This window comes from Protopterus annectens, chromosome 8.part0 (genome assembly GCF_019279795.1).
Source record: "Protopterus annectens isolate FY-2018-M chromosome 8.part0, PAN1.0, whole genome shotgun sequence".
Taxonomy (NCBI): Eukaryota; Metazoa; Chordata; order Ceratodontiformes; family Protopteridae; genus Protopterus; species Protopterus annectens.
The window spans coordinates 1,782,183,073-1,782,208,316 of NC_056741.1; the positions used below are offsets into that span (position 1 = coordinate 1,782,183,073).

General features: G+C 44.1%; 1 protein-coding gene across 1 annotated transcript in view; it reads right to left on the minus strand.

Moving 5' to 3' along the window:
- COQ9 (coenzyme Q9) overlaps nucleotides 1-25,244 on the minus strand; it is a 399,687-nt gene that overhangs the window by 357,220 nt on the left and 17,223 nt on the right. The window contains exon 3 of the mRNA XM_044081281.1: nucleotides 5,322-5,457. Within this exon, the coding sequence (XP_043937216.1) occupies nucleotides 5,322-5,457 (136 nt within the window). The remainder of the gene's footprint in view (nucleotides 1-5,321; nucleotides 5,458-25,244) is intronic.

Consider the following 25,244-nt stretch of genomic DNA (forward strand, 5'->3'; position numbering starts at 1 on the left):
TTAGTTCTAATGATGCCAGAAAGACCACTACCAAGATCCCCCAATGCAACTTTTAAACTTGCTAAAGTTTGTAGCAGCTGGCCAGTCCTCCATCACAAAACATAACATTTGACTGTTCTGGGTAGGTTATGGTTACCCACGTGACCAGATCCATTTAAATAAATTGTCCTGAAAGTGTTATTAAATCACATACACTGCAACTCATTCCATAAGACTTTATGAAGCTTAAGATAATAGTGCTCCAGAAAGCCCATCTGCACTTTTAAGACGGTTCCTGGAAACTGTAAACTCTGATAATTACAGGTTAAAAAGTAATACTCCCATCTCTGAATTACTGCTGCTCCCAAGGTAGGAATCTACATTAGCACAGGTTTCTTGTCAGTATCAAGTGTTTTCGTCTTAATCTGAGTAAATTTTCTCTAGCAACAGAAAATGTCTCTGCATAAATCATTGGTCATTCACTGCCTTAAGGGATACCTTTTTAATCAGTGCCCCAATGCTATACGTTGATGCATCACAAACAAGTGATAGCTGTAATTCTTTACCATGCTGTAGCAGCACCTTTAGACAAAAATCAATATTTACTTTTTTTTAATATAAAAGCATTTTGTTCAATTCATTTTTTTTTTAATATAAAAGCATTTTGTTCAATTCATTTTCAGTGTTAAAGCACAGCTCTCAGCAACCAATACAGCAGTGGTACAGCTAAACTTAAAAACTGTGAGACGTTCATATGTACCTAAATCAAGCAAAGATTCAGCCTGACAAGTTAGTCAAGGAACTCAATGCAGAGTATGATGCTGCCGGGATCAGAATCGGGACCTCCAAAAATCTGTGGCTACAGGGCTGTTCTGAAAAGAGTAAAATGCTCTAATCCAGTGTGAGGGCAGTGAGAAACACACATGCCCTTCATAAGGGAGTTTACCTTGGGATCTAGTTCATTACAGACTAAATCAGAAATAGGATCTAGTTCATTACAGACTAAATCAGAAATAGGAGACTGACAAGCAGAAGTGGGCAGTGACTAGTCCCATGGATACTAGGGTCGATATCACGTCATCGAATGCTGAAAACAGCAAATGATGAATGATCAACCCCATTTCACTGAAAACTGAAAAAAAAAAACAAAAAACACAAATCGCTGTTCCAACAAAAACTTACCGTTAAAACACATACACAGCTACCTTAACCCTACTTCTAACCCCTCCACAAAAAGTAAACATATAATATACACTTAAACACTAAACTAAACCCTACTTCTAACCCTTAAGTGTATGCTAAATGCATTACTTCTAACCCTAAAGTTTACGCTAAATGCATTACTAGATATGCACTTACCTTAACCCGTACCCTAACCCTAAGGTCAGTAACTATTGCACATTTATGTTCGGGAGCCATACCGGAGAAGGGCATCTGCGAGACCGCACTACAGTGCAAAACACGGCAAACTAACTAAGCGGCCAAGCAACTTCTTTCCCAGGGAAAGAATTCACTGAAAAGCCGCTTCGCTATTTTGTCGGTTCGCTATTTACAGTTTGGTGAAAATGCATTCGATAAAATGCGTTTTTGACAACATAATAGGGACCCAGATACTATACAAATCTGTGGTCGCAGACGAAGCAAAGTTCTTTGACAAAGCTCATAGTTTAGTCAACAACCATGGTTATGAGAAGTAGGGAGCGACTAAAAGAATGAGCCTAAGGGAACACATAGCAAAAGTTAGGTGTCTCTACATGGTCACTGGGCTACTCTGAGGGACAGGGTAAGGAACTCAGAGAACGTCCCTGCACACCTGCTGCGCAGCTGTATAAAGAGGAAGCCAAAAAAAGAGGCGATTGTGCATGGTACAGGACTCTAGCCAAAAAGGTCTCACACACACACAAAGTCAACATGAAAAACGTAAACTTAAAATAGTCAGGGGGGGGGGCATTAGTTGCATGTTGTCCTCTCATCTCAGCATACAAAAACATTTTTTGCAGGGCAAGTCAGCAAATAGAGAGAGAGAGAGAGAGAGAGAGAGAGCTGTTATAGTAATCTCACACAAAAGATCAAAACCTAAACAATCCACATTTAATTTACTATTATTCTTCACCATCATCATCAATCAAGATTTTCTCTCAGATAATGCAAATTATGCTACTGATGACTTTTGGTACACTACATTCTATTTATTTAATATTTGTTTACCAGGAAAGTCAAACTGGGACAGAGCCCGGTACTTTCTTGGACCCCCTCTGCCACGAGGGAGGCACCGGTCATATCCCCGTCTGCCTCTGGGGAGGTGGGGGTGAATACTGAGTGTCATGGGGATAGCCCTGAGACTTCTGGAGCAGCATCTTCTTCGCCCCTTGCTGATTCCGGGAAAAGGATAGTTGAGAGGTTGAGAAGCGGATCTCGACAGCAGACAAGGTTTTCCCGTCTTTCTCACTCGGGACCAACGTGTCTCTTATGGTCTTTCCAAAAAGAGTGGAACCATTTTATGGGGCATAACTGAAGGATGCCTTGAAGGGCTTCGAGAAGGCACAAAGCTAGAGCCAGGCATGACGCCCGTTGGCAACACCTGTACCGGCTGCTCTAACTTTGCCTTCGGTAGGGTGGGGCAAGAGCCACATAGAGGTAATGGAAACTGAAATAAGGGTGGCCATATGGGAAGAGAACACCTTCTGCTCCTCCACTGACATGGACCCTGGGGCAGATTTGGCGACCTCCTTGACCAGGTCTTGCTGAAGTCTGATCACATGTACCATATAGTTCTGCACACGTACAGCAAACGTGGCTGAAGAGTAGATCCGCTTTCCAAAATGGTCCATTGCCCTGGACTCTCGGTCTGGCGGATGGACCGTAGAGCTCTCCAGAGTGAGATACTTTTGGTGGCCACCACCATCATGGCATCAACCGGGGACCCTTAAACCAGTGCTATTTGTCCGACATCGCAGCTAAAACTATTATCGGGGCATTTAGAAATGGGTTCCACCAATCAGGCTCCTTCCATGCCCAAGATGTCACTAAATCCACAAGTGGATCTGTGGGAGGGAACACCCAGAAGGAACAGTCCTGTGCCAAACGCTAACAGAAACACAAACAAGTCCGGGTTGGGTTTTTGGACAACAGACCATCCGCCCCCCTCGCTAGTGAAGGATTGCCATGATGTCTCCAAAGGAGCCATCTTCTGGGCGGGGGGGGGCAAGGGGAACCCTCCCCTTCATCCAAAATCAGTGTCTTCTGTGAGGGACTCCAGCAGGGAGTCCAAGTGTCTCCTTTTACATGTATGCTTCCGAGAAAGAACCTCCTTTGGGGGGGGGGGTGATGTTTGTCTCTGGGGAGGACTTGGAAACTTCCGACTATTCCAGTGGGGGAAACTCTCTGGGGTTGAGAGGCAACAGGCTGGCCCTGGGGGGGGGGGGGGTAATGGCAGAATCCAGACCAGAAAAGAGGGAGCCAGGGCAGACTCAGAGGACGACAGCGTCAAGGGTCTCGACAGAACCGAAAGGACTCCCCACCACGCCAAAAGGAGGAGAATGGATCCCAGAAGCTGGGGCAGAGGTTAGATCCGTAGCTCTCTGCATCAACAGGGGAGATGAAGCCAAGCCTCCTGGCGCCAACACTTCAAGAGTCAGAGCCGACTCCGAAAGCCCAGGAGCCGACACCACCCCTTCATATCCGGCGCAGAGGCTATGGCTCCGAGCTCATCGGAGTGGAGCCTCTCAAGGCAACAGTGGGCGTCTAGGTACCAATCCCTTGACGTCAAGAGGTCTCGGACCAAAGAAGTCCGAAACCAAGGGTCAGATCAGAAAAGGGAGTAATGGGGATAAAGGTGGACTGCATGCTCCCAGACACAGAAGGGGAGGGGTCAGGCATGACTCCCACCTGGACCTGGGTCAGGATGAATTTCCACATCATCCTGCCCACCTCAGTTGCGGCAGGTGGAGAAGCCACAGTTACTGGCCCAGGGTGGCACTGTGGAGAGGCCAATAACATGGATCAGCCCCGAGAAACCTCTAGCTCTGGGGAAAAGCATGGCAATTGGAGCCAAGGAGAGCCCGAGCTGGTAGCTGGGCAAGACTTGGCCGAGGAAGCATGGTTGGGGGACCACTTCCTAGGCGTGTCCTGGTGCTTATGCTTGTGCTTCTCCCTGTCCCCCAGACCTTGCAGTGGGAGGAGAGTCCCAGAGATCGGCGTGGAGGAAGCAGGAGCAGTGGTCGAAGTTGAAGCAGGGGCTGCCAAGGAAGGAGGAGGGAGGAGATAGAGCAGGAGGTGTCTAAGTGGCGGACTCCTAATCACACCATGCAAAGAGTGTTGCCGTCAAAAGGGGGAAGCTTCTGCCCACACTAAGTGGCGGACTCCTAATCACACCATGCAAAGAGTGTTGCCGTCAAAAGGGGGAAGCTTCTGCCCACACCCTGTGCATTTCTTGAACTCTGGCTTGGGGGTCTCAGCCATGGTACGAGAACAACACACACACAAAAAAAAAAGAAGGAGGAAAAGGGGAGAAGAGAGAGGCTTTTTTTTTTTTTTTTTTTTTTAAAACAAACAGATAGGGAAGACCGACACCGGAGTGCAAGGGTAGGGGTACAGTAAAAGAAGCAAGAGTTGAAGACACAGACAGAAGTAAAAAAAAAAAAAAAAAAAAAAATTTTCGAAAAATTACTCTACAGGAACCTGGAGCAACGGACCACGATCCTAGCTAGACATGTGGCAAATGAGATCTGAGGGTAGGAGGGAGACAGGGGCCATTATGGCTAGGGGAGGAGCTCGGATCGGATGCTAGAAAATGTAGCCTGCCAGATCAGAGTTCCACAGGTTGAAGAGCAAATAACTTCAGATCTACCAATTCACCTCTTGGAAAAGAACAAAAATGACAGCAGGCATTACCGAAATAAAAACATATTCCAAGCTAATTTTGCACTTTAATTTTATTCTTTTTGTTTAATTTTCTACTTGGATTGTAAAACTAGTAGATGAATACATAAATACTAAAAGACACCAAGTCTACAGCCAGCCACTTAAGCAACAAAGTTCATTACATACCTTAAACCTGAAGGGCTCTTGCAGACTTGAAAAACCATGAAATGTGGTACTCTGCACACTTCATGAAATCTGAAGAACCTAAACAAAAATAAATGGGTACTAGACACAAAGTCACCTGCCCCCCATCATTCACTGCTGCACTAAGAAAATAGGCATACATTTCACAATACCATAACAAAATTAGGTACACAATCTTTAAAGTCAAACTGAAGTCTGAAGTACTTTTTTGGCATGCTTTGCAGTAAATGAACTTTCCATCACACGTTCATGCGCCAATGGAAAAAAAACTTTACCTCTGCACCCTCTGCAATTGCCTCCACACTCCAGCCATGGCTTGGGACAAACTCTAGTGCTGATGTGAGAATTCGTAGCTGGAGCTGCTCCTCCGTTTCATAATCCTCAGAGTGTTCCCCACTCTGATCAGCATAACTACAGCAAAACAAAAAACAGCTGCCATTAGAAAGGGAAACTCAAAGCTGGATTTGGCTTAAACACAAAACCAGTTTCAATGTGTGCCTGCTAAAGAAATCATTTTCTGTAGTCCTCCAACCCAGTAACCCAGTGTTGTTGGGGGGGGGGGGTACCACTAATATAACCTCCTCTGGGGCGACACCATTTCTGGGGAAGGGGCCACACTTCCAACACCACAGGATTTTGATAAGCCTGCCTTCAACAATCAGGACCATACCCTTCACATTTTACAAATGACAAATTCATCTAGGAGGAAGAACAAGAATTACCACTCAAATCAGTCAAACTGTGAGTGACACCTGTGCATCATGGTAATGCTTGATTTTAGATAAGAAAGCCAATGACATCAACGCTACCTTGCTACCTTATGGTCATGGGATATTCCTATTGCTCTCAGGAAGGTACTCTATCATCCATTCCACCTGCAATCCGTTCTCATGGTTAGGCTCTTCATTCATTCATCCATTTGTTCCCTTTTTCTCAAGCCTGCTCTCAGCTTTCTATTTACTTTGCAGCTGGAGAAATCATGTACATTTCCCATTATTCATCCTGACTTCAACAGCATTCATCTCCCAACATTAAAACTATAGGATTTTGTCCAAAACTACACTAGGTTTGTGACAGGTTAGCAGTACGACTTTACTTGTATTACTGAAATTGTCTGTAAAATCCAAATAGCATTTTTTTCCTATTCCCAACACTTTAGGCCACTAAATGGTGCAATGCTTACCACAATGAAAAGGAATACAGACTTCTGATGCTGTACCAAGCAATATGAACTCCAACACAGATTTAATTACCTCACTCACAATCATTGACCCCATTCTGAATAAATGTAATATGCCATCATCCCCGGCAAATACTGAAACCATTTAGGGACAACAGGGAACAACTGGCTACTACTCAAAATGAAACCTGGGCAGTGAGGGGAGTGCAGCTGAGGAAGCTAAATGTGATGGAGATGAAGTGTCCGAGATGGGTTGTAGGATGCCCACTGTAGGTCAAAAAAATGGAAAGCAAAAGGCAATGTGGTGAAGATTTTGGACAGAGAGGAAGACGACAAGAAGAAACGAGGGTATCCAGCAAACAGATAAATGGATCAACAGATGGGACTGCGTGAGACAAGCCATGTGACAATCAAGCATCAGCCAAAGGAGGGAAGGAAAGTGGCATTGAAATGAGAGATGGCAAAAGTTGACAACACTCCGACTTCATGTAGAAAGTATGTACCACAGCTTTCCAGGCTAACTGCTGACCCCCACCCCAAAATCAAGTGAAACTCAACCTTCAAAAAATCTAAATAAAGCTATTACATGTACCTCTCATGCATCCTCTTTGCTGGGCACAAGCCATTTTGAACTAACTGTCAATAACCTGGTTTCCTTTCTTAATGCTGGCTGACTGTTAGCCTTCAACATTCATTAGGATTTAACATCCTGAAAATTCTACTACTAGTGCGAACTCTGTGGCAAAGAAGAATGAAGCCTTGGCTGCAATCTAGGCAATCTGGTTTGGATTAGTGATCCTATTTGTTTGAGTATTCACCCAAGATAATAAGAAAGAGGGCCATTTGTGTCTTGCCTATCTTGGGTAAAGAGGTTTCCACACAAAGGACCAACCATTCACAGTGAAGACAGAGTAATCCAGTATAGCTGAGAACACAGGATGTAATGTACACTGAGTGGGACAGTAGTAGGTAGGGCATAATCTCCATACCTGTCAAGATGGCACTATACTGGAATACCCTGGTTTCCTCTCTGCCAATGCATAGATTTCAACACTCGTGGGGTCCACATTCCATGTGGGTTAAAATCAGACAGCTGTAAGGGATGCCAGAGTAGAAGAATTTGGAGAAACTGTGCTGCACAGCTGATGGCAGGGAGGAAAGAAAAAGAGAAAAAAAAAAAAAAAAAACAAAGGAAATTGCCAAGGATGTCAAGAGCAAAGCACCAAGAAGGGGCTCTGGTATACAGCTGATGGTAATGAGGGGTGGGGTCCCACTAATGCACTTTAAGGCTGCTCACTGATCACCCCTCATCAGTTTTCCTCTTTCCTCAACCTGGAACAAAATGGAAAACCAAAAGCCTTTTATGCAAAGATCTCTTACCCTCAGAAAGATAGCACCAGTCTTTAACCATGCTGTTCACCTCAGTGCTTCCACTTTTACAGAAACTAACACTTTAAGAGAAAACAGGGATCAACCTTCAGTATGGACTGCTTCACATGAAACACAGAATAGGGCTCTTAATGATGGCCTGGACTACACTAGGATGACCAAGATAACTAAAAGGGATCACAACTTCAGATCACGGACACTCAAGACAATCATGCCTCTTCCAAAGGAGTCTATGGCTCTCCAGTACTACCTTACTAATGTGATCTACTCCTTACTCTGTCCTTTCCCCAACTTCAACCCTACACATCTTTCATTGACAGTATCACTAAATAATGAACACACATGTGCACAATTCTTTCTCCTTTTGGTTAACTGCTGCATACAATAAACTCTGCTTTAGATTAATAAAAGCAGCAGTAAACTCCGTCAACTAAGTGAACATTCAAAAGAATGAACTGCACCCAAATATGTATACTGGATGTCGCTGACAATTCAACCTGCTGATAAGCAGCTTCCCAGCAATAAAAACCTCTCAAGTGTCTCGTGGGGGGGACTATGCCAACTACAAATGAAAACCCCATTTCTTAATATAGAACATGGAAGCAATAAGGAGATAAGATGCATTAGTTGATAACCCCACCCCGAACCAGCCAAAAGTACCCTTCACTTAACATTAATGCTAAGTTTCCAGTCTAAAGGACACAATCGTGTTCCAATTCTCTCGACTACAAACAGAACCTAGGTCTGGTGGCATGGCCAAGTGAACATGTGTGACGCCTGACTGGTCATCTCACCACCACGGCCAACATGCCTAGTCACCGATAAACTCCACCCCCTCCCCCCAGAGGGATACAAAGTAATTGGCTGTGGAGCATGGGGGGGGGGGCAGTTCATCATTAATCACTTAAGTACTGTTGAATTTTCTCTCAGTCTAGAAAACATATCATCCACTTCAGAGGTGAGCAATTCTGAAACATCTCATCTCAGATTTTGGTAATTTTACCACTCCAGATGGTTGGAGTTCTGCCATCTGTCTCTTAAACACTGAGACAATGTAATGCTAACTCCAAGACAGAGACATGTACAAATCATTACTTCCACTTTCTTGCAAAGTGAGAGGAATCATTTTTAAAAACTTCCTTCAAATACCATAGGGCTAAAATTAAGGCCTTCCTGATAGCTGGATCTTTCACTTCCAACATTAATAAATTTGGCAAACAAGCATGTGAACAGTTACAATTTAAGGTGTCATCATTTGTATTGTTTTATCTAGTCACTTGTTTAATTAAAAAAAAAATCAAGATACATGGTAAAACAAAATTCAGCCTGCTTAAGTGCTTTTATTTACTTAACATGTTACGAATATTACAGTACAGACAATCTCAGTAAGACAGCTGTTCCAATAGGGTTCTGACCAAAATAAACGTAACATGAACCTCAACACCTCTGCTACAAATAAATAATTTATTCTAATTAACAGCTATTTAAAAAGATGGAATACTACACCCTGACAATAACAATGTTAAAATTATTTCTCTAAATTTCCATACTAGAATTTAAGATGCAGCTGATTTCTACAGGGTACCTCTCATTCTTTCATTCCTCCTCTACTCCTATCTTCTTTTGCACTTTCCTTCTTCTGACCGTGTATATAGTCATGTACTATTCCTTGGATTACATTTATTTCTTATCCATTGTATCCATAAGTTTGTTTTGCTCTTTATATTGTTAACTTGTCTCTATTTGTATGTATTTGTATGTTTTGTTTGGGGCTTTTCCCCTCGGGTCTCCACTGAAAATGGGTAATTTCTTACCAAGTTAAACTAACCCGGTTAACAAATGTGAAATAAATAAATAAATTAAATAGAAGGCCCTTCTACAGCAGCAACTCCTCTTCATATAGCCTTCCTGCCCCCCCACCACCACCACCATATGGGACAGAGGCATACTCTAGTTGTTAAAACAAAGGAAATTCTACTATGCAAGAACAGTGATGCCCAGCTCTACATCCACAAAAAAAAAAAAAAAAAAAGGGTTGGGCTGTTAAGCAACTGTATTTGACAATTCCAAAGATTCCAAAGCACAAAAACTTTTAGCACAATGACTTTGGTAACAAAGTAGAAAGGGTTGTTGCCAAATGTAGGGAGCCTGTAACAAGAAAAATAACCAGAGATCCTGTACAGGTATTACAAATATTTCAGAAATTTTAGGAAAATTTGTATAAAACAGAGAAACATGAAAACCAAGAAACAGCGCAAATGATCTATGGAAAACTTAAGTATGTCACAGTTAGATGTAAACGAGGCTCAACAATTAACAGAGATAAAAATGGTAACATCACCAGCAACAGAGAAGTTTGGAAGCTAGGAGGGAAAGGAAGAAAGTGATAAAGATCAGGAAGGCTTTGTTGCTTTAAAAGCATTAAAAAAGAGGGGGGGACCAATCTCTAAAGAGAGCTGTGGTGGCTGTTAATACCTAAAGATGGTAAAGACCCATCGCACCTAGCTTTATATAGACCCAGGGTCTGCAACCTTCACTATCAGAAGAGCCATTTTGACCCCTCTCCCACCAAATAAAATTCATCGGGAGCCACAAAAACCTACTTGCCCCTAACAATAGTTTCATATATATATATATATACATACATATATACACACGCACATACATTATAGATTTTATATATATATATATATATATATATATATATATATATATATATATATATATATATATAACAGCAATATTTAAAATCCATCCCTATTTTTGCTCCTTTGTTGGGACTGCTTGATCGCTCTCAGTGCGTGTGTGTGTGTGTGTGTGTGTGTGTGTGTGTGTGTGGTAGTTGACAATTATTTTTCAAAGCTACAGGGAGTCACTGCAGAAGAGTGGAACTGCCACATATGGCTCCAGAGCAGCAGGTTGCAGACCCCTGGTATAGACCATTTTAATTTTAAACCATAACTATAAAGTGTTTATGTCCAACAGTCAAAGAATGGCAAAGGCTTTGCCAAAATTGATAGATATGGATCAATGTGTTTTTGTGGAAGGGAGGTAAGCATTTTGACAACATTAATGCAACAAATAATGACCCAGAGGAAAGCAGAATGAAAAAAATACCACTGTTGCTGGCGGGTCCTGATGTACAGAAAGTGTTCAACAAGTATGGGGTTCATCTCTGACAAGTTGTATCTGTACAGAATAACCAGGCAGGGGTGTTCTCTTTTCCCTTTGTTACTTGCTTTATGTTTACACTTAAAAGACATTAGCAAAGAAAATGAAGGACTCAGAAAATTCAAGGACATAACTGGTATAATAATCAAGGAAAGATGGTTTTATCTGCAGACTATATTATTTTGTACCCGATCTGAAAAAAAAAAAAAAAAAAGACATCCTAGTGTTGTGGAACATTTTGAGACAGTTTCAAGTTATTTTGGGATAAAACATTAATGAAGATAAAATTTGCTTGGAAGTGTTTGATAGATATTTTATACCCAAAGCAGACTCCAAAGATTTTTTCCTTTGGTAGATGCCAAATGTAGAAGCTGTGATGGGAAAGACACAGGTAACTGAAAACAAGACGTTATGTACTCACCATAATGTTCGATGTATGTAGTCCATCTCGCCTCACATTCTTACCCGTGGGTTCGGAGCCGAATGTCGGCTCCGACTCGGCCAACTTCTTTAGCTCGAAGTTTTTCTGTTGGCTGGGCTAAGATGGTATCCCATGTTGCACTGCTCTCTATCCCCAGATCTAGTTTGCTGCGAGCCCCAGCACTCATTCTCCATGCATACCACCACCTAAGGAAAGGAAGAACAAACCAATAATGAAGGGAGCTCTGAAACCAGACCTAGGACGGGGGAAGGAGGGGGGTAAAGTAAGAATGTGTAGGAGAGATGGACTACATACATCGAACGTTATGGACTCGCCATAACTTCTTGATGTTATGTAGTCCAATCTCGCCTACATTCTTACCCGTGGGACAGTGTCCCTAGCACCTAAATCCTGGGAGGCTCAGTGGAAAATACTCCTGAGCACTGTGGAACCAAAGGAAGACCTGCCCCTAGATACCACATCCAACTTGTAATGAGTAACAAAGTTGTGAGGAGATGCCCAAGTAGCCGCAGCACAAATATCATCCATAGACAATCTGGCCTAAAAGGCGGTAGATGTAGATACAGACTGAGTAGAGTGAGCCTTCACCCGGAACGGTAAATCTTTACCCCCCCCGAGGAATAAATGAAAGAAATACAACTGGAGATCCACCTGGACAATGTGACTTTGGGGACAGGAGACCCAATTCTATTTTCCGAAAAGGAAACAACTGATCAGATTTTCTGAGGTCTTTCATTCTGTGCAAATATAAACGCAATTGTCGGTGTACGTCCAATTGATGAAATTTTAATTCTGCCTTGTTTGAGAACTGGAGAAAAAACACTGACAATTCAAGAGATTGGTTAAGGTTACTGATGGACGTCACTTTGGGAAGAAAGGAGTGGTTCGGTCTGAGAGAAACCCTGTCCTTACGAAAAATCAAATAAGGGGGCTTGATTGATAAAACTTGAAGCTCCGAAATGCGCCTGGCTGACGTGATGGCTACTAAAAAGACACGTCTTCCAAGTTAAGAATTTTAAATCGCAAGTGGCTGCAGGTTCAAAAGGGGGGGGTGAAGTAAGACCCTGTAAAACAAAGTTCAAGTCCCAAAGCATGACAGGTTCCGATACCGGAGGACGAAGTAACAAAGTGCCCTTCAGGAAAGCCTTACAGAGTCTATGTGCCATCAGGCTAGGTTCGTCTGCGACATGAAAGGTAGAAATCGCCGCCAATTGGACTTTAATGGTTGCGGCCGCTGAACCCTGGTTAAACGGCATAGACAAGAACTCCAATACAGACAAAATTGGAGCTGTGCAAGGGTAATTTTTTTTGGTATGTGCCCAGAATGAAAAACCTATTCCATTTACTGTAATAAATCTTCCTGGTCGAGGGCTTATGTGAGGAAGATAAAATATGAACTACCTCCGGTGAAAAATGATGAAGCCTAACTAATGACTTAAGTGGAGTAGCCAGGCTGTCAACCAGAGGGTCCGAAGAGAGGGATGGAGCTGCCCTGACATGTGTCAGTAAGTCTGGTTGTGGGTCCAGAATCCAAGGAGCGTCCATGAGACAGGGATGGAGAAAGGGGAACCAAATTTGACGAGGCCAGTGTGAGGCAATCAGAATCATTCTGCTTTCCAAGGATTGTGCTTTCTGAATAACCTTCGACAGCAAGGGGACTGGAGGGAAGGCATATAGTACACCGGAGGGCCAATCATGGACTAGAGGGTCTCTGGGTGACTCCCCCTGAGGGGGGGGGGGGAATCAACGTGAAGTAGTTGCTGCATTTGGTATTGAGGGGGCTGGCAAAAAGGTCGCAGCAAGGCTGACCCCACCTGCAGAAGATCTGTTCCACAACTTGACAGTTCAGGGACCACTCGTAAGGCATCAGAATAGCTCTGCTTAGCCTGTCTGAGATCACATTGGACTTCCCCAGAATGTGCGTTGCCACCAGAAAACGTTGGGAAGACACTTCCCACTGCCACACTCGCATGGCCGCTCTGCAAAGGGGATAAGACTTTGTTCCTCCCTGCTTGTTCAGATAACACACCACTGACATATTGTCTGAGTGGATTGCAATAATCCCGAGAGGAAGAAAAATCTGAAGTGCTTGCAGTGCTAGTAGCACAGCTCTCATCTCCAGGACATTGATATGCAGATGCATCTCGTGCTCTTGTCATGTGCCTTGGACTGTCCTTAGATAATGCCCCCCCACCCCATCTGGGAGGCATCCGTGGTCACCGTGGCAATTGGGGGCACAGGAACGAAGGGCTTTCCTGCATTCAGGTTGTTGGTGCGAAGCCACCAACTGAGATCCTGTTTGCACCTGTCTGTGAGTAGAATAGGGTGAGAAAGTGGAAGATGTTGAAGAGACCACTGGGCAAAGAGAAGCCACTGAAGGAGCCTCATATGTAACCTTGCCAGAGGGACTAACATAATCGTAGCAGCCATTGTCCCCAACAGTTGGAGGACCCATCTTGTCTTCACTCTTCTCAGAGGGAGAAAGGCATGAACTTCTTGTTGTAGGACTCTGATTCTTACCTGTGGTAGAAATGCCCGCATGAAGACTGTGTCTAGTTCGGCGCCTATAAAAGTGACACGCTGTGAGGGCAACAAGGCAGATTTTTCCCAGTTCAATGTGATGCCCAACTGTTGACATAGGTTGATAGTAGCGTCCCTGGTCTGAAGTAGTAGATGCCTGGTGGTGGCAGTAAGGAGCCAGTTGTCCAGATACGGAAACACTTGGAATCCCTGACGTCTCAAGTGAGCAGTCACCACTGCTATGCATTTGGCAAACACCCTGGGGGCTGTGGTGAGACCAAAGGGCAGGGCTCAAAACTAAAAATGACTGGCTCCCAGCCGGAAGTGTAGGTGACTTCTGGATGCCCTGTCCATCTTTATGTGGTAGTAAGCATCCTTGAGGTCGATGGAGCACATCCACACTTCTTATCCCAACAATGGGAAAATAGACTGCAATATGACCATTCGGAACTTGGGACTTTTGCATGTGGGTATTCAATTGGCAGATTTCCAATATGGGTCTCAGGTCCCCTGTCCTTTTCGGCACCAAAAAGAATCTGGAGTAAGTCCCTAATCCGATCTGGTCTGAGGGGACATGTTGGATGGCTCCTTTTTCTATCAGCTTTGAAACTTCTGAAGCTGCGTAATCCCTTTGACTGGGTGGAACATCTGGGAATTTCTCGATTGGAGGGGGATTTGATGAGAAGGGAATGACATATCCTCCAGAAATTATTCGTAGAACCCACTGGTCCTGGGTGATGTCTTGCCAGGCCTCCAGGTATAACAAGATTCGACCCCCGACTGGCTCTGGAAACGCAGTCGGGGCCTCTCATCAGGAGCGGTGGTAGGGAGAACCACGAAAGGAATTGCAGTCTCCCGAGTTGCGGGGGCCCCCTCTGCCCCTAAGCGGCATCTCCCTGAATAACCACCCCCTCCCCTGTCTCTGGAGTGCAGCTCACCTTGTGCACCAGGAAAAATCCTCTGATTTATAATCACATTTTGCCACCCCTCTGGGCCTTGGGATAAGGCCTAGAGGGAAGGGAAAAACTGACTCCTACGGCAGACAGTTTTTTCCTACGGCAGACAGTTTTTCCCTCCTGCTCGCACCTGGTGAAGAGTGTCTTTCACCTTGGTTCCGAACAAAGAGGAACCATCAAAAGGGGCGTCGGTGAATGAAGACTTGAAGGCCTCCGCAAAATGACAAAGGCACATCCAGGCCTGCCTCCTAAGAGCAACTCCTGAACTTGCTGTCCTACTCGCTCCTTCGGCTGCATATGAGATTAGCCTCATGGAGGAGTTTGCAATTTGCAATGGAATTGAGACATCTTGAGCGTTGACCGTCTGGGCCGCCTCAGAAACGTTACCAGTGAGAGCATCTCCAAACTCCTTGAGGTGATCTCTCTGGAGCTGTGTAAAGTGTGATAAGTAATTCAGTGACCGTAAAGCAAAGGTCGCTGAAGGTACCGTACCGGTCCATTGTCCTAGACTCCTTGTTAGGGGGATGGACGGTGGAAGAAGTCTCAGCTAATTCCTCCTGAGTGGCAGCTGCCACCACCATGGCATCCACAGGGACTCCCTTGGACAGAAATTCCTTATCAGAAGGAGCAGACAAAAATTTATTGGGTCTCCTGGGGACTGGTTCCACAGAGTCAGGGGTTTCCCATGCACTTCGACAAACCAAATCCAGAAGCTCGAAGGGTGGAGATACCCAGGAGGCGGAGGGCTAAGCACCAAAGGCCTTCAGGAAGTCAGACTCCTCTTCCTCGGGGCTTTTGATGGCCAGTCACCTCAGTTTCAAAATCTCTAGGATGTCAGAGAAAGAAACATCCTCAGAGGATGACTTGGGGGACCCCTCAGATTCCTCGAGGTCGGTGTCTGATATGAGAGACTCATCCTGGGAATCTATGTGCTTCCTCTTGCATGTCTTCTTTCTGGGTGGCTCCTCAGGCAAGAACTCTGAGGGGCCCTCAGAAATGTGGGGACCGCTCATGGGGGTACCCTGAGGCCTTGGGGCTCTGCTGTCTAGAGATAGATGGCCATCAGTGACCTGCACCGGTGTAGTAGGGGACAGAATGACCGACCCGCATGATGCCTCTGATGACCTGGCCAGCACGCTCCGCATGGCCTCGAAGGCTGGTCCCCCTGAGTCCGAAGAATGACCAGCCTCCAAAGCCACAACAGGAGTCAAACTTCCCCGCGCCGAAGCACCCAGAGACTGGGAACCAAAAGGTGTCCCGAAGCCTCTCCCTCGGGTCCGACCGAAGAATCTGAGTCCTGAACCCCATGGATAGCGCCGGCGGGGTTGGAGCTGACGTCATCACAGATAAGCCAGGAGGGGCTGTCGGAACTGACCTAGGGACATCACACAGAGCAGAGCACTCCGGCTCTGAAAGCTGAGGTGTGCTCTGAGAAGGAAGTATCGAAGCAGGTTGAGGGACGGGCTCCGGAGCAGACTGGGTCGCAGCAGAGAACAATTTTGCCAGAACCGGTGACTGAAGGGGTCTCTGCACCCCTCTATAAACGTCCACATCTGATAAGGTCCTGGAGGATTTAGAGGACAGAGAAGGAGATTGAGACCTCCTCTCCGAAGGGGACCTGCGAGGAGGGGATACTGGCCTAATGCTAGGCGATCGGCTCCGAACAGGTTCCAAGAAGAATGGAGCCGAAGCAGGTTACATAACAACTGACACTTCCTGCGGCCCCGAGGACAATGGAGCCGAGGATGTCGAAGCAGACTTTGCTATTTTCTCCGGTGGCTCCGAGGAGACCGATTGAGCCGGAGATCTCTTTTTTGATTTAGAGGATTTTGCCTTAGAGCTGGAAGCACTCTCCAGACCCTCCTCGAAGAAGGGTTTCAGAAGTCCCTTCAAAATCAATTTATTCTTCCTTTCCTGAAGAACTCGCGGAGTAAAGGCATGACAGAAGCTGCACGAATCCTGGAGATGAATCGCTCCCAGACAATACACACAGAGTGTCCATTGGTAATGGACATTTATAACTGCACCTAGAGCATTTCTTGAAGCCCGAGGGCTTGTGCTCCTTAGTATCTTTGTACATAGTTAACCAACAATAATAAAGCACCAAAGACAATTAATCACTGAATAAAAGGACCAATGGTCAAAACAGTCACAAAGCGGGAAAAAAAACAACAAAACAAATACCACAAGATCTCCAAGTTAAACTATCCTGAGACACAAACACAAGGGGGAAAGGACGAATACCTCTAATTTAAATGGTTTTTAGTCCCGGTAAAGTTTTATGACACAAGGAAAGCAAGGGGACAGACTAGGTCCTCTAACTGAAAACGGGCATAGCCCGTTGGAAACGGGTAGTGGGATACCACAAAAAAAAAAAAAACTATCAAAAACACAACTTTTCCACAAGACAAGAACACACAATATCTATTAAAATAGCTTTTTGTTTGCAACAAATTCTCTGACAATGAAGAAAAAGGGTACTTAGCCACAGCCAAGAGCGAGACCACGTCCGAGCTACACGAGCGGCAAACAAGATCTGGGGATAGAGCAGTGCAGCATGGGATACCATCTTAGCCAAGCCAATAGAAAAAATTAGAGCTAAAAAAGTTGGCAGAGTCGGAGCAGACCTTCGGCTCCGTACCCACGGGTAAGAATGTAGGCGAGATTGGAGTACATAACATCATAGGTTTTAGGAGTGTAAGGAGTTGGCAGACTTTAAAAATTCCCTATAGAGTACTCTTGTCAGAGATATTGAGTGAGCAAATGGATTTTTGAGCTGGAACACATGAACTGTCTAAGCAAAATGTATCCGAAATACTGAATACTGTATCAGACATAAAAGAAGTGAAGTTGGATCTTTTAGAAAAGAGTAGGAGCAAATTATATAGGAAAAAATGGGAACAATACATGTATAATAATATTCAGGAGTATAAGTGAGGTTTAAGGGAATGCAGGAATTGAGTCATTTATGTAATGTTAGATGGATGATAGTTGTACAAAAGAATAGACTTATAATGTTTGTAACTGGGAGCACATTTATATGGTTTATCATCTTTTAAATTTAGATATACGTTTGCCTAGGTTTTTAAACGATAAATAAAGGGTCTATAGTTTCATAGTAGTGTACTAGGCTATCTGCCCTGGGGCATTTACAATCCTAACCAATAGTGATGTGGCTTTCACCACCCCGTATTATATAGCTGCGCCTCTCTAGTAGTGACACATGTGGGACCCCATTTAGTATACTATACCTCTGTCTAGTAGTGACACTGAGGTGACTCCCGGGGTAAACTTACGATCTCCCATCCATGCATCGAGATTTTTCTTGAACAGTGCCAATGAAGGGCTCTGTCTCACATGAACTGGGATTTTGTTCCAGAGTATGGGTAACCTCTGTGTTATGAATCTATCCCTCCAGCATGTCTTATTTATATTTGTGCAGAGGTTGAAATCCTTAGCTCGCGTGGTTCTGGTGGATTTGGATTTTTTGAGATGGAGCATGTCCATCAGTTCTTGGTTTGACATGGCCTTGTATGTTAGGCACAAATCACCTCTGAGCAGGCGGTATGCTACTGAATAGAGCTGGAGTTTCTTTAATCTACCTGGATAAGGCATATGTTTGAGTCCCGTGATCCTCTTGGTGAGGTACTTCTGGGGTCTTTCCAGTTGTTATGTGCCGGGTGCGGTACATCCCAAATGGAGCATTATATTCAATCATGGGCCTGATAAGGGAGGAATATAGAGGTGCAATGACCTCCTTTGATCTGGATGAGAATCCCTTCATGATGAGATGGGCAAGGTAGAAAGTCTTTCTAACCACTTTGGCAACATGGTTGTCAAAGGAGAGGTCACTATCAAGAGAGGTCACTATCAACTTGAGTCCCCAGGTCTCTGATTACTTCTTCCGTACTCAGTGGGTTATTGTCTATGTGATAATTTGTGGGTACTTTGTTTTTCCCAAAGGGGATGACTATACATTTTTGGCATTAAGTTTGAGGCCATGATTCCGGCACCAGTTGTCCGTTTCAGTGAGACCTTTCAGTAGGATGTGTGTGTCCGACTATGGCACCCAGTTTGCAGTCATCTGCAAACTTTGTCAGCCATAATCCTCCCATATTTGCTTTCACATCTGAGAAGTAAATGCCGAATAAGAGCAGTCCCCAGGACTGAGCCCTGTGGGACACCACTCGTGACTGGTTTTGAGTCTGACATGGCTCCAGCAATTTTGACCTTATGGGTTCTGTTTTTTTAGCCAGTTTGCTACCCATCTTGTGACATATGGATTTACATTTAGGCTGCTGAGCTTGTCTATGATGCCAGAGTGTGGTATTGTATCAAAGGCTTTAGCCAAGTCCAAGTAGGCAGTGTGGACAGCCTTGCCCTCATCGATGGCACTAGTGACTGACTCGAAGAAGTCAACCAGGTTTAAGAGGCAGGATCTGCCTTTTATAAAACCAAACTGGGTGGGATCAAGGGTCTGCAGATCCCCAATGTCGCCATTTATGAGTTCCATGATTATTCTTTCCATAGCCTTGCAGACCAGGCTGGTCAGACTTATGGGTCGGTAGTTACCAGGGTCAGTGGAATTTCCCCCTTTGTGGAGTGGGACCACTGTTGCTGTGCCAGTGTTCAGTACATATCCTGTAGTGAGGCTAAGATTGAATAGCGTTTTAGGTGCGGGTTTAGTTCATCTTGAAGTTCACGTAACACGCAACCGGGGATACCATCGGGTCCCATAGATGCTGTGTTTTTTGCTTTGTTGAGTGCTGATTTTACCTGTACGTCTGAGATGACAGGTAGGTTACATTCAGCAGGGATAATTATTTCACCTTTCGGGGGTGAGGGAGGGGAGAAATCTGCACTGAACCTATCTGCCAGAATATTGGCAATGTCGGTAGGGTCAGTGAATTTTTTGTCGTTGTGTACCAACTCAGAGCATATCTGAGAATTTCCTCCCAAGGTTCTGACATAATTGAAGAAGGCCTTGTGATTGTCCTTGGTATCCTTGGCAATCTTTCTCTCAAAGTTGGCTTTAGATGTTTTTATGAGAGAACGTAGTTTTTTACTTGTGCTGATCAGGGAAGCCTTTTCCTTGTGGGATTTGGCTTTGTCCTGCAGTAGCTTCCTTCTTTTGTTGTACAGTTTGTTTATAGCCGGGGTCCACCAAACCGGGCGTCTTCCCTTGGTGGAGAGGGTTTTGGTTTTAGTTGGGATTGTTTGATCCATGCATTCTTGGAGATGTCCGTAGAAGGCTTTTGTGTAGGATTCAGCATTTTGGGAAGTGGTTTCCATTAACCCAGTAGGCTTAAAGGATACCATTTCTGACTTAAGGAGCATAAAGTCAGCTTTTGAAAAGTTTTTCACTTAGTCTTTTGTTCTGGGGGTGGGGGTGGGATATGTACATCCAACGTGATCAATTTATGGTCAGATCTTACTAGTGAGGGGTTTACATCTGGTGCGGAGCATTTGGGCCCCATGTTTGTGATAACCAGGTCAAGTATATTTTCTCCCCTCGTAGGAGAAGTGAGCAGTTGCTCCATAGCATTCGAGTTAATGAATTCTAAGAATCTTAGGGCTAGGGTGTTGGGGCTAGAATAGTGGGCCCAGTCTATGTTGGGGTAGTTGAAGTCACCCAGTATGATGGTGTTTGGTGTGACATTCATATCCTCCAGTGTCTTCAGGAATGCTTGATGGGATTCCTGGGATTGGGAGGGTGTTCTATAACATGCGACCAGTTGTATGGCAGTTTTGCCTATGGTGAGTAAAACTTGTATGGTTTCGGAGGCTTCTTGGGTAGCCACCAATCGAGAGGTGTAGGTGTCCTTTATGAAAATGGACACTCCCCCTCCCTTTGTGGTTCGGCCTGGAACTTGAGGCCGAAAAGCATGATATGAGGTATAGCCTGGTAGTGCTGGAGTGCTCTCAGGAGCCTTGAACCAGGTTTCAGTTACTGCACAGACATCGATGTTCTCCATACTGAGAAGTGCTTCGAGTGCCTGCATCTTGAGATGTAGACTTAGACTAGTAGAACATCGAAGTTTCAAAACTTCGATGTTCTAATATCGACCCCTATTCAGCGAAAGCTGAAAATATCGAAGCAAAAGAAAACCAAATTTTTTCCTAGGGAAATAATTTGGTTGTCTGTTTCTGTTGCTTCGGTATTTTCAGTGCTGTGGTGGAAAGTTACGAGTCGGGCTCAGGTAAGTGTGCGATTGAGTGCGGGTTAGGTATGTGTGCGATTGTGTGGACGTGAGGGTTAGGCGAGTTTGGGTTAGGGATGTATGCGATTGTGTGGACGTGAGGGTTAGGTGAATTAGGATTAGGGCGCGGGTGAGGTAAGTGTGCGATAGTGATGACCTTAGGGTTAGGGTTAAGGTAAGTGGATAGTTAGTGGTGTGTGTATAGTTTAGTGTAGGGTTAGGTGTATGTGTGTGGACTGCTGTTTGTTTGGTGTGCTTGTGTTGTGTGTATATGTTTTGAAACAGCAAATTTTTTCCCAAGAAAAAAAATTTGCTGTGCTGTAGGTTTGATGTTTTCAGCTTTCCCTGAATAGGGGTCGATATTAGAACATTCGAAATTTTGAAACGTCGATGTTCTAATATAGACCCTAAATAAAGGTGTTACACACTTCTGTGGGTTCATAGGTCAGTACTAGGCTAACTGCCTTTATGAGCCATTTTAAGCCTAGCGAATTACCCGATTTCAGAATCGAACCCTGTACCTCGTGTCTGTAAGGTAAACACCTTAATTATTACACCAACCTCCCACCACTAGCCAGTGCTTTCCTCCAATTACAAGCCTATGTGCAGTCTGCATTGTTTCCCCGATGACTTTGTAGATCTTTATCTTAGGGTACTGCAGTTTCCTCCTAAAAAGATGCTGGATGAGCCAAATCTAAACTATGTGACTACTGCATTTACCCAAGACCTTAGAAAGCTTTTTCAATTACAATCAAGACCTTGATTTTCCAGTCCACTGACTAGTTTAGTAGCATTACACTACAATTTCTATCAGAGAGTTGGGATACGAAGAGACCAACTAAATTCATTTTTCCATTTAAACAAAATGTCACCTAATGTATTGATAGTTGAAGCAGTGTATAAAAAGTACAGTTTTGTACCTACCATAAATGTAGATGTTCGAGGATCCACATTGCTGCAGTCCTAACCATTGGGTAGTCCGCTGTCCAGTCGGCCCGAATACCAAAGTATATATGGCTGACGTCGGTCAAAGCATTAGACTGACGCCAGTACGTCAGGGTACTAATGCGCATGACCGACGCCATATCTTCAGTCTTTTCTTGCCCCAGATGTCAGAAGACCCTAAAAAGACAAGGCCCAAACCAAAACACCAAAAGCCCTGCACCAAACTTATATATACATATATATATATATATATATATATATATATATATATATATATATATATATATATATATATATATATATATACAATATATATATATATATATATATATATATATATATATATATATATATATATATATATATATATATATACAGATGTACAATAATATACAGCAACTCACACCACCACCCCTAAACACAGAGGGGAAGGCGGGAGGATTGGACTGCAGCAATGTGGATCCTCGAACATCTACATTTATGGTAGGTACAAAACTGTACTATGTTCTTCATTCCACATTGCTGCAGTCCTAACCATTGGGTAGAATCCCAAAGCAGAGGTAAGGGAGGCTGGCAAATCATAAAGAAGCAGGAGCTGCCAACATGCCTTGCAAAATGGCTGTGGCAAAACCAGCCCTAGATTTAGAGTAGAGAGGAAGGTGGTAATGCTTAGAGAAAGTATGCACTGAACTCCAAGTAGCTGCCTCTAAAATATCCTTAGTTGCCACCCCTTAAAAATGCTGTTGAAGTGGCAGTAGCCCTAGTGGAATGAGGCCTAATCCCAGCTGGAATCTCCTTGCCATGATGGGAATAACAAAAAGAAATGCAAAACCCAATCCACTTAGAAATAGTTTGCTTAGACACAGGCTTGCCCTGAGAACTCAAAGCAAAAGAAACAAACAACTGCTGAGACTGCCTGAAATCCTTAGTCCTGCTTAAATAATAACGCAACTGCCTATGTACATCTAAAGTGTGCAAAATCTTTTCCCCTTTATTTTGGGGATCTGCATAGAAAGTAGGCAAATGAATAGTTTGGTTTAAAGCCACACTAGAAACCACCTTGGGCATAAAGGAAGGATTAGTACGTAATGATACCCTATCCTTATGGAAAATCAGAAAGGGCTCTACTGCCATAAGGGCCTGCAACTCAGAAACCCTTCTTGCAGAAGTAATAGCCAACAAAAAAGCAGTCTTCCATGACAAATATTTTAAATCAGCAGTACCCGCGAGGCTCAAAAGGTTGTAGAGTAAGTTTTTCCAACACAAAATTGAGATCCCAAGCAGGAGTAGGAGCTCTATTGGGGGTCTTATATTCTTTGCCCCTCTGAGAAACTGCTTGAACAAAGGATGAAAACAATGGTGGGTCACAATCATAGGGAGCTGAAATTGCTGCAGCATGAATCTTAATGGAAGAGAAGGACAAACCTTTGTCCAATAACTCAGTAAGATATTGAAGAGCCACACTCAAATTAGGCTCAGAAATCTCCAAATTCCTTGCTGCACTCCAAAATAAAAATCTCTTCCATTTTTCTGCATACACTTTCCGTGTACTAGGTCTTCTAGCTTCCATAATCACATTTAAAACTTGTTGAGGAAGTTGAGACCGGCTGTCTCTCAAAGCAGAATATGCCATGCTGTTAGATGAAGAGAACGAAGCTTGACATTGAGCAGGTGGCCTTCTCTCTGAGACAAAAGGTGTGGAATCAAGGGTAAAGGCCATGGAGGCTTCTTTACTAGACTCCTCAGTAATGGGTACCAGTGCTGAGGTGGCCAATCTGGAGCTATTAAAATCATCCTTGGCTTGTCTTGTCTGACCTTTAGAAGCACCTTTGGAAGAAGAGGCAGAGGTGGAAACGCATACACATGAAGATTTTTCCAACTGAAAGAAAGAGCATCCACTTTCCAAGCTGTGTGATGTAACCTCTTTGTGCAAAACTTTGGCAGCTGGTGGTTTAGTGGAGAAGCGAACAGATCTATGTCTGGAGTTCCCAGGACACTGTCAACCTTTGAAATACATGAAGATCCAGTTTCCACTCGTGGGGATCCATGATTTGTCTGCTTAACACATCTGCTAAAGAGTTCTGTGCTCCGCAGAAACCTTGCCTGAAGAGTTAGTTGCAAGCTGAGCGCAGTCTCCCATAAAATCATTGCTTGCCTGCACAATGGGTAAGAATGTGTTCCCCTTGTTTGTTGATGTACCACATGACAGTTGTGTTGTCTGTTAGAATCAACACCTGCCCTGGAAGAAGTAACTCCTTGAAAGCCATTAATGCAAACTGGACTGCTAACATCTCTTTCATGTTGATATGTAGATGCTGTAGTCTGGCAGGCCACTTGTCTTGTATCCACTTTCCATTTAGATGAGCTCCCCAAGCAATGTCTGAGGCATCTGTCGTTAGAATCTGACTCGCCTCTGGCCGGGTCACAGAGAGTCCCTTGTTTAGGTGACATTCCTGAGCCCACCACAAAATTCCTTTTGAATGCAAGGTATTATTTGAATGACAGTGTCCAAATCCTGGCAGTGCTGTGTCCATACATTTTGAGATACCATTGCAGCTTCCTCATATGCAGTTTGGCATTGGGAAGCACCAGAATACAAGATGCCATGAACCCTAATGCTTGAAGGACTGTCCTTGCAGTCAGCACGGACTGATGAGATAGTTGATGAAAGTAAAGGGATAGACTCTGTTTGTCCGGGGTTAAAAAGGCCATCTGTGCTGCTGTATTCAGTCTCACACCCAGAAAGCACATGTCTTGAGAGGGTACTAGACTGGACTTTATTTCGTTCACAGAATACCCTAGGCATCTTAGCACTGCTATAACATATTCCAGATGCTGTAGAAGGTCTTCCTTTTCTTGAGCCAGAATCAGGCAGTCGTCCAAGTAAGGATAGATTTGAATTCCTTTTAGTCTGAAGTAAGCTATCACTGGAGCCAGAACCTTTGTGAATACTCTGGGCAGTAGATAAGCCAAAGGGCAATGCAGAGAACTGATAATGAGAATTTCCAGCTCGAAACGCAGATACTTCCTGCAACTTAGTCTTATAGGCACATGAAGGTAAGCTTCCTTGAGATCTAAAGTTACCATCCAGTGGTCTTTGCCCAGCAGAGGTAAAAGCTGTTGTAACGTCAACATCTTGAACTTGGGAATGTCCAGATAAGTGTTGAGGATAGATAAATCCAAAATTGGTCTCCACGTGTTCCCCTTCTTTGGTACTAGGAACAGGCGAGAATAAAATCCTAGGCCCTTTCCGATACAGGGACTGGCTGAATGGCCCCTATTTGGAGTAGCAGAGAAATTTGCTTGTGAGCCTCTTTCCTTTGTGTAGGAGGAACGTCTGGCATGCCTTTGAAAGGGGCAATGTATGGAAATAAAACCTGTAACCGTGGTGAATG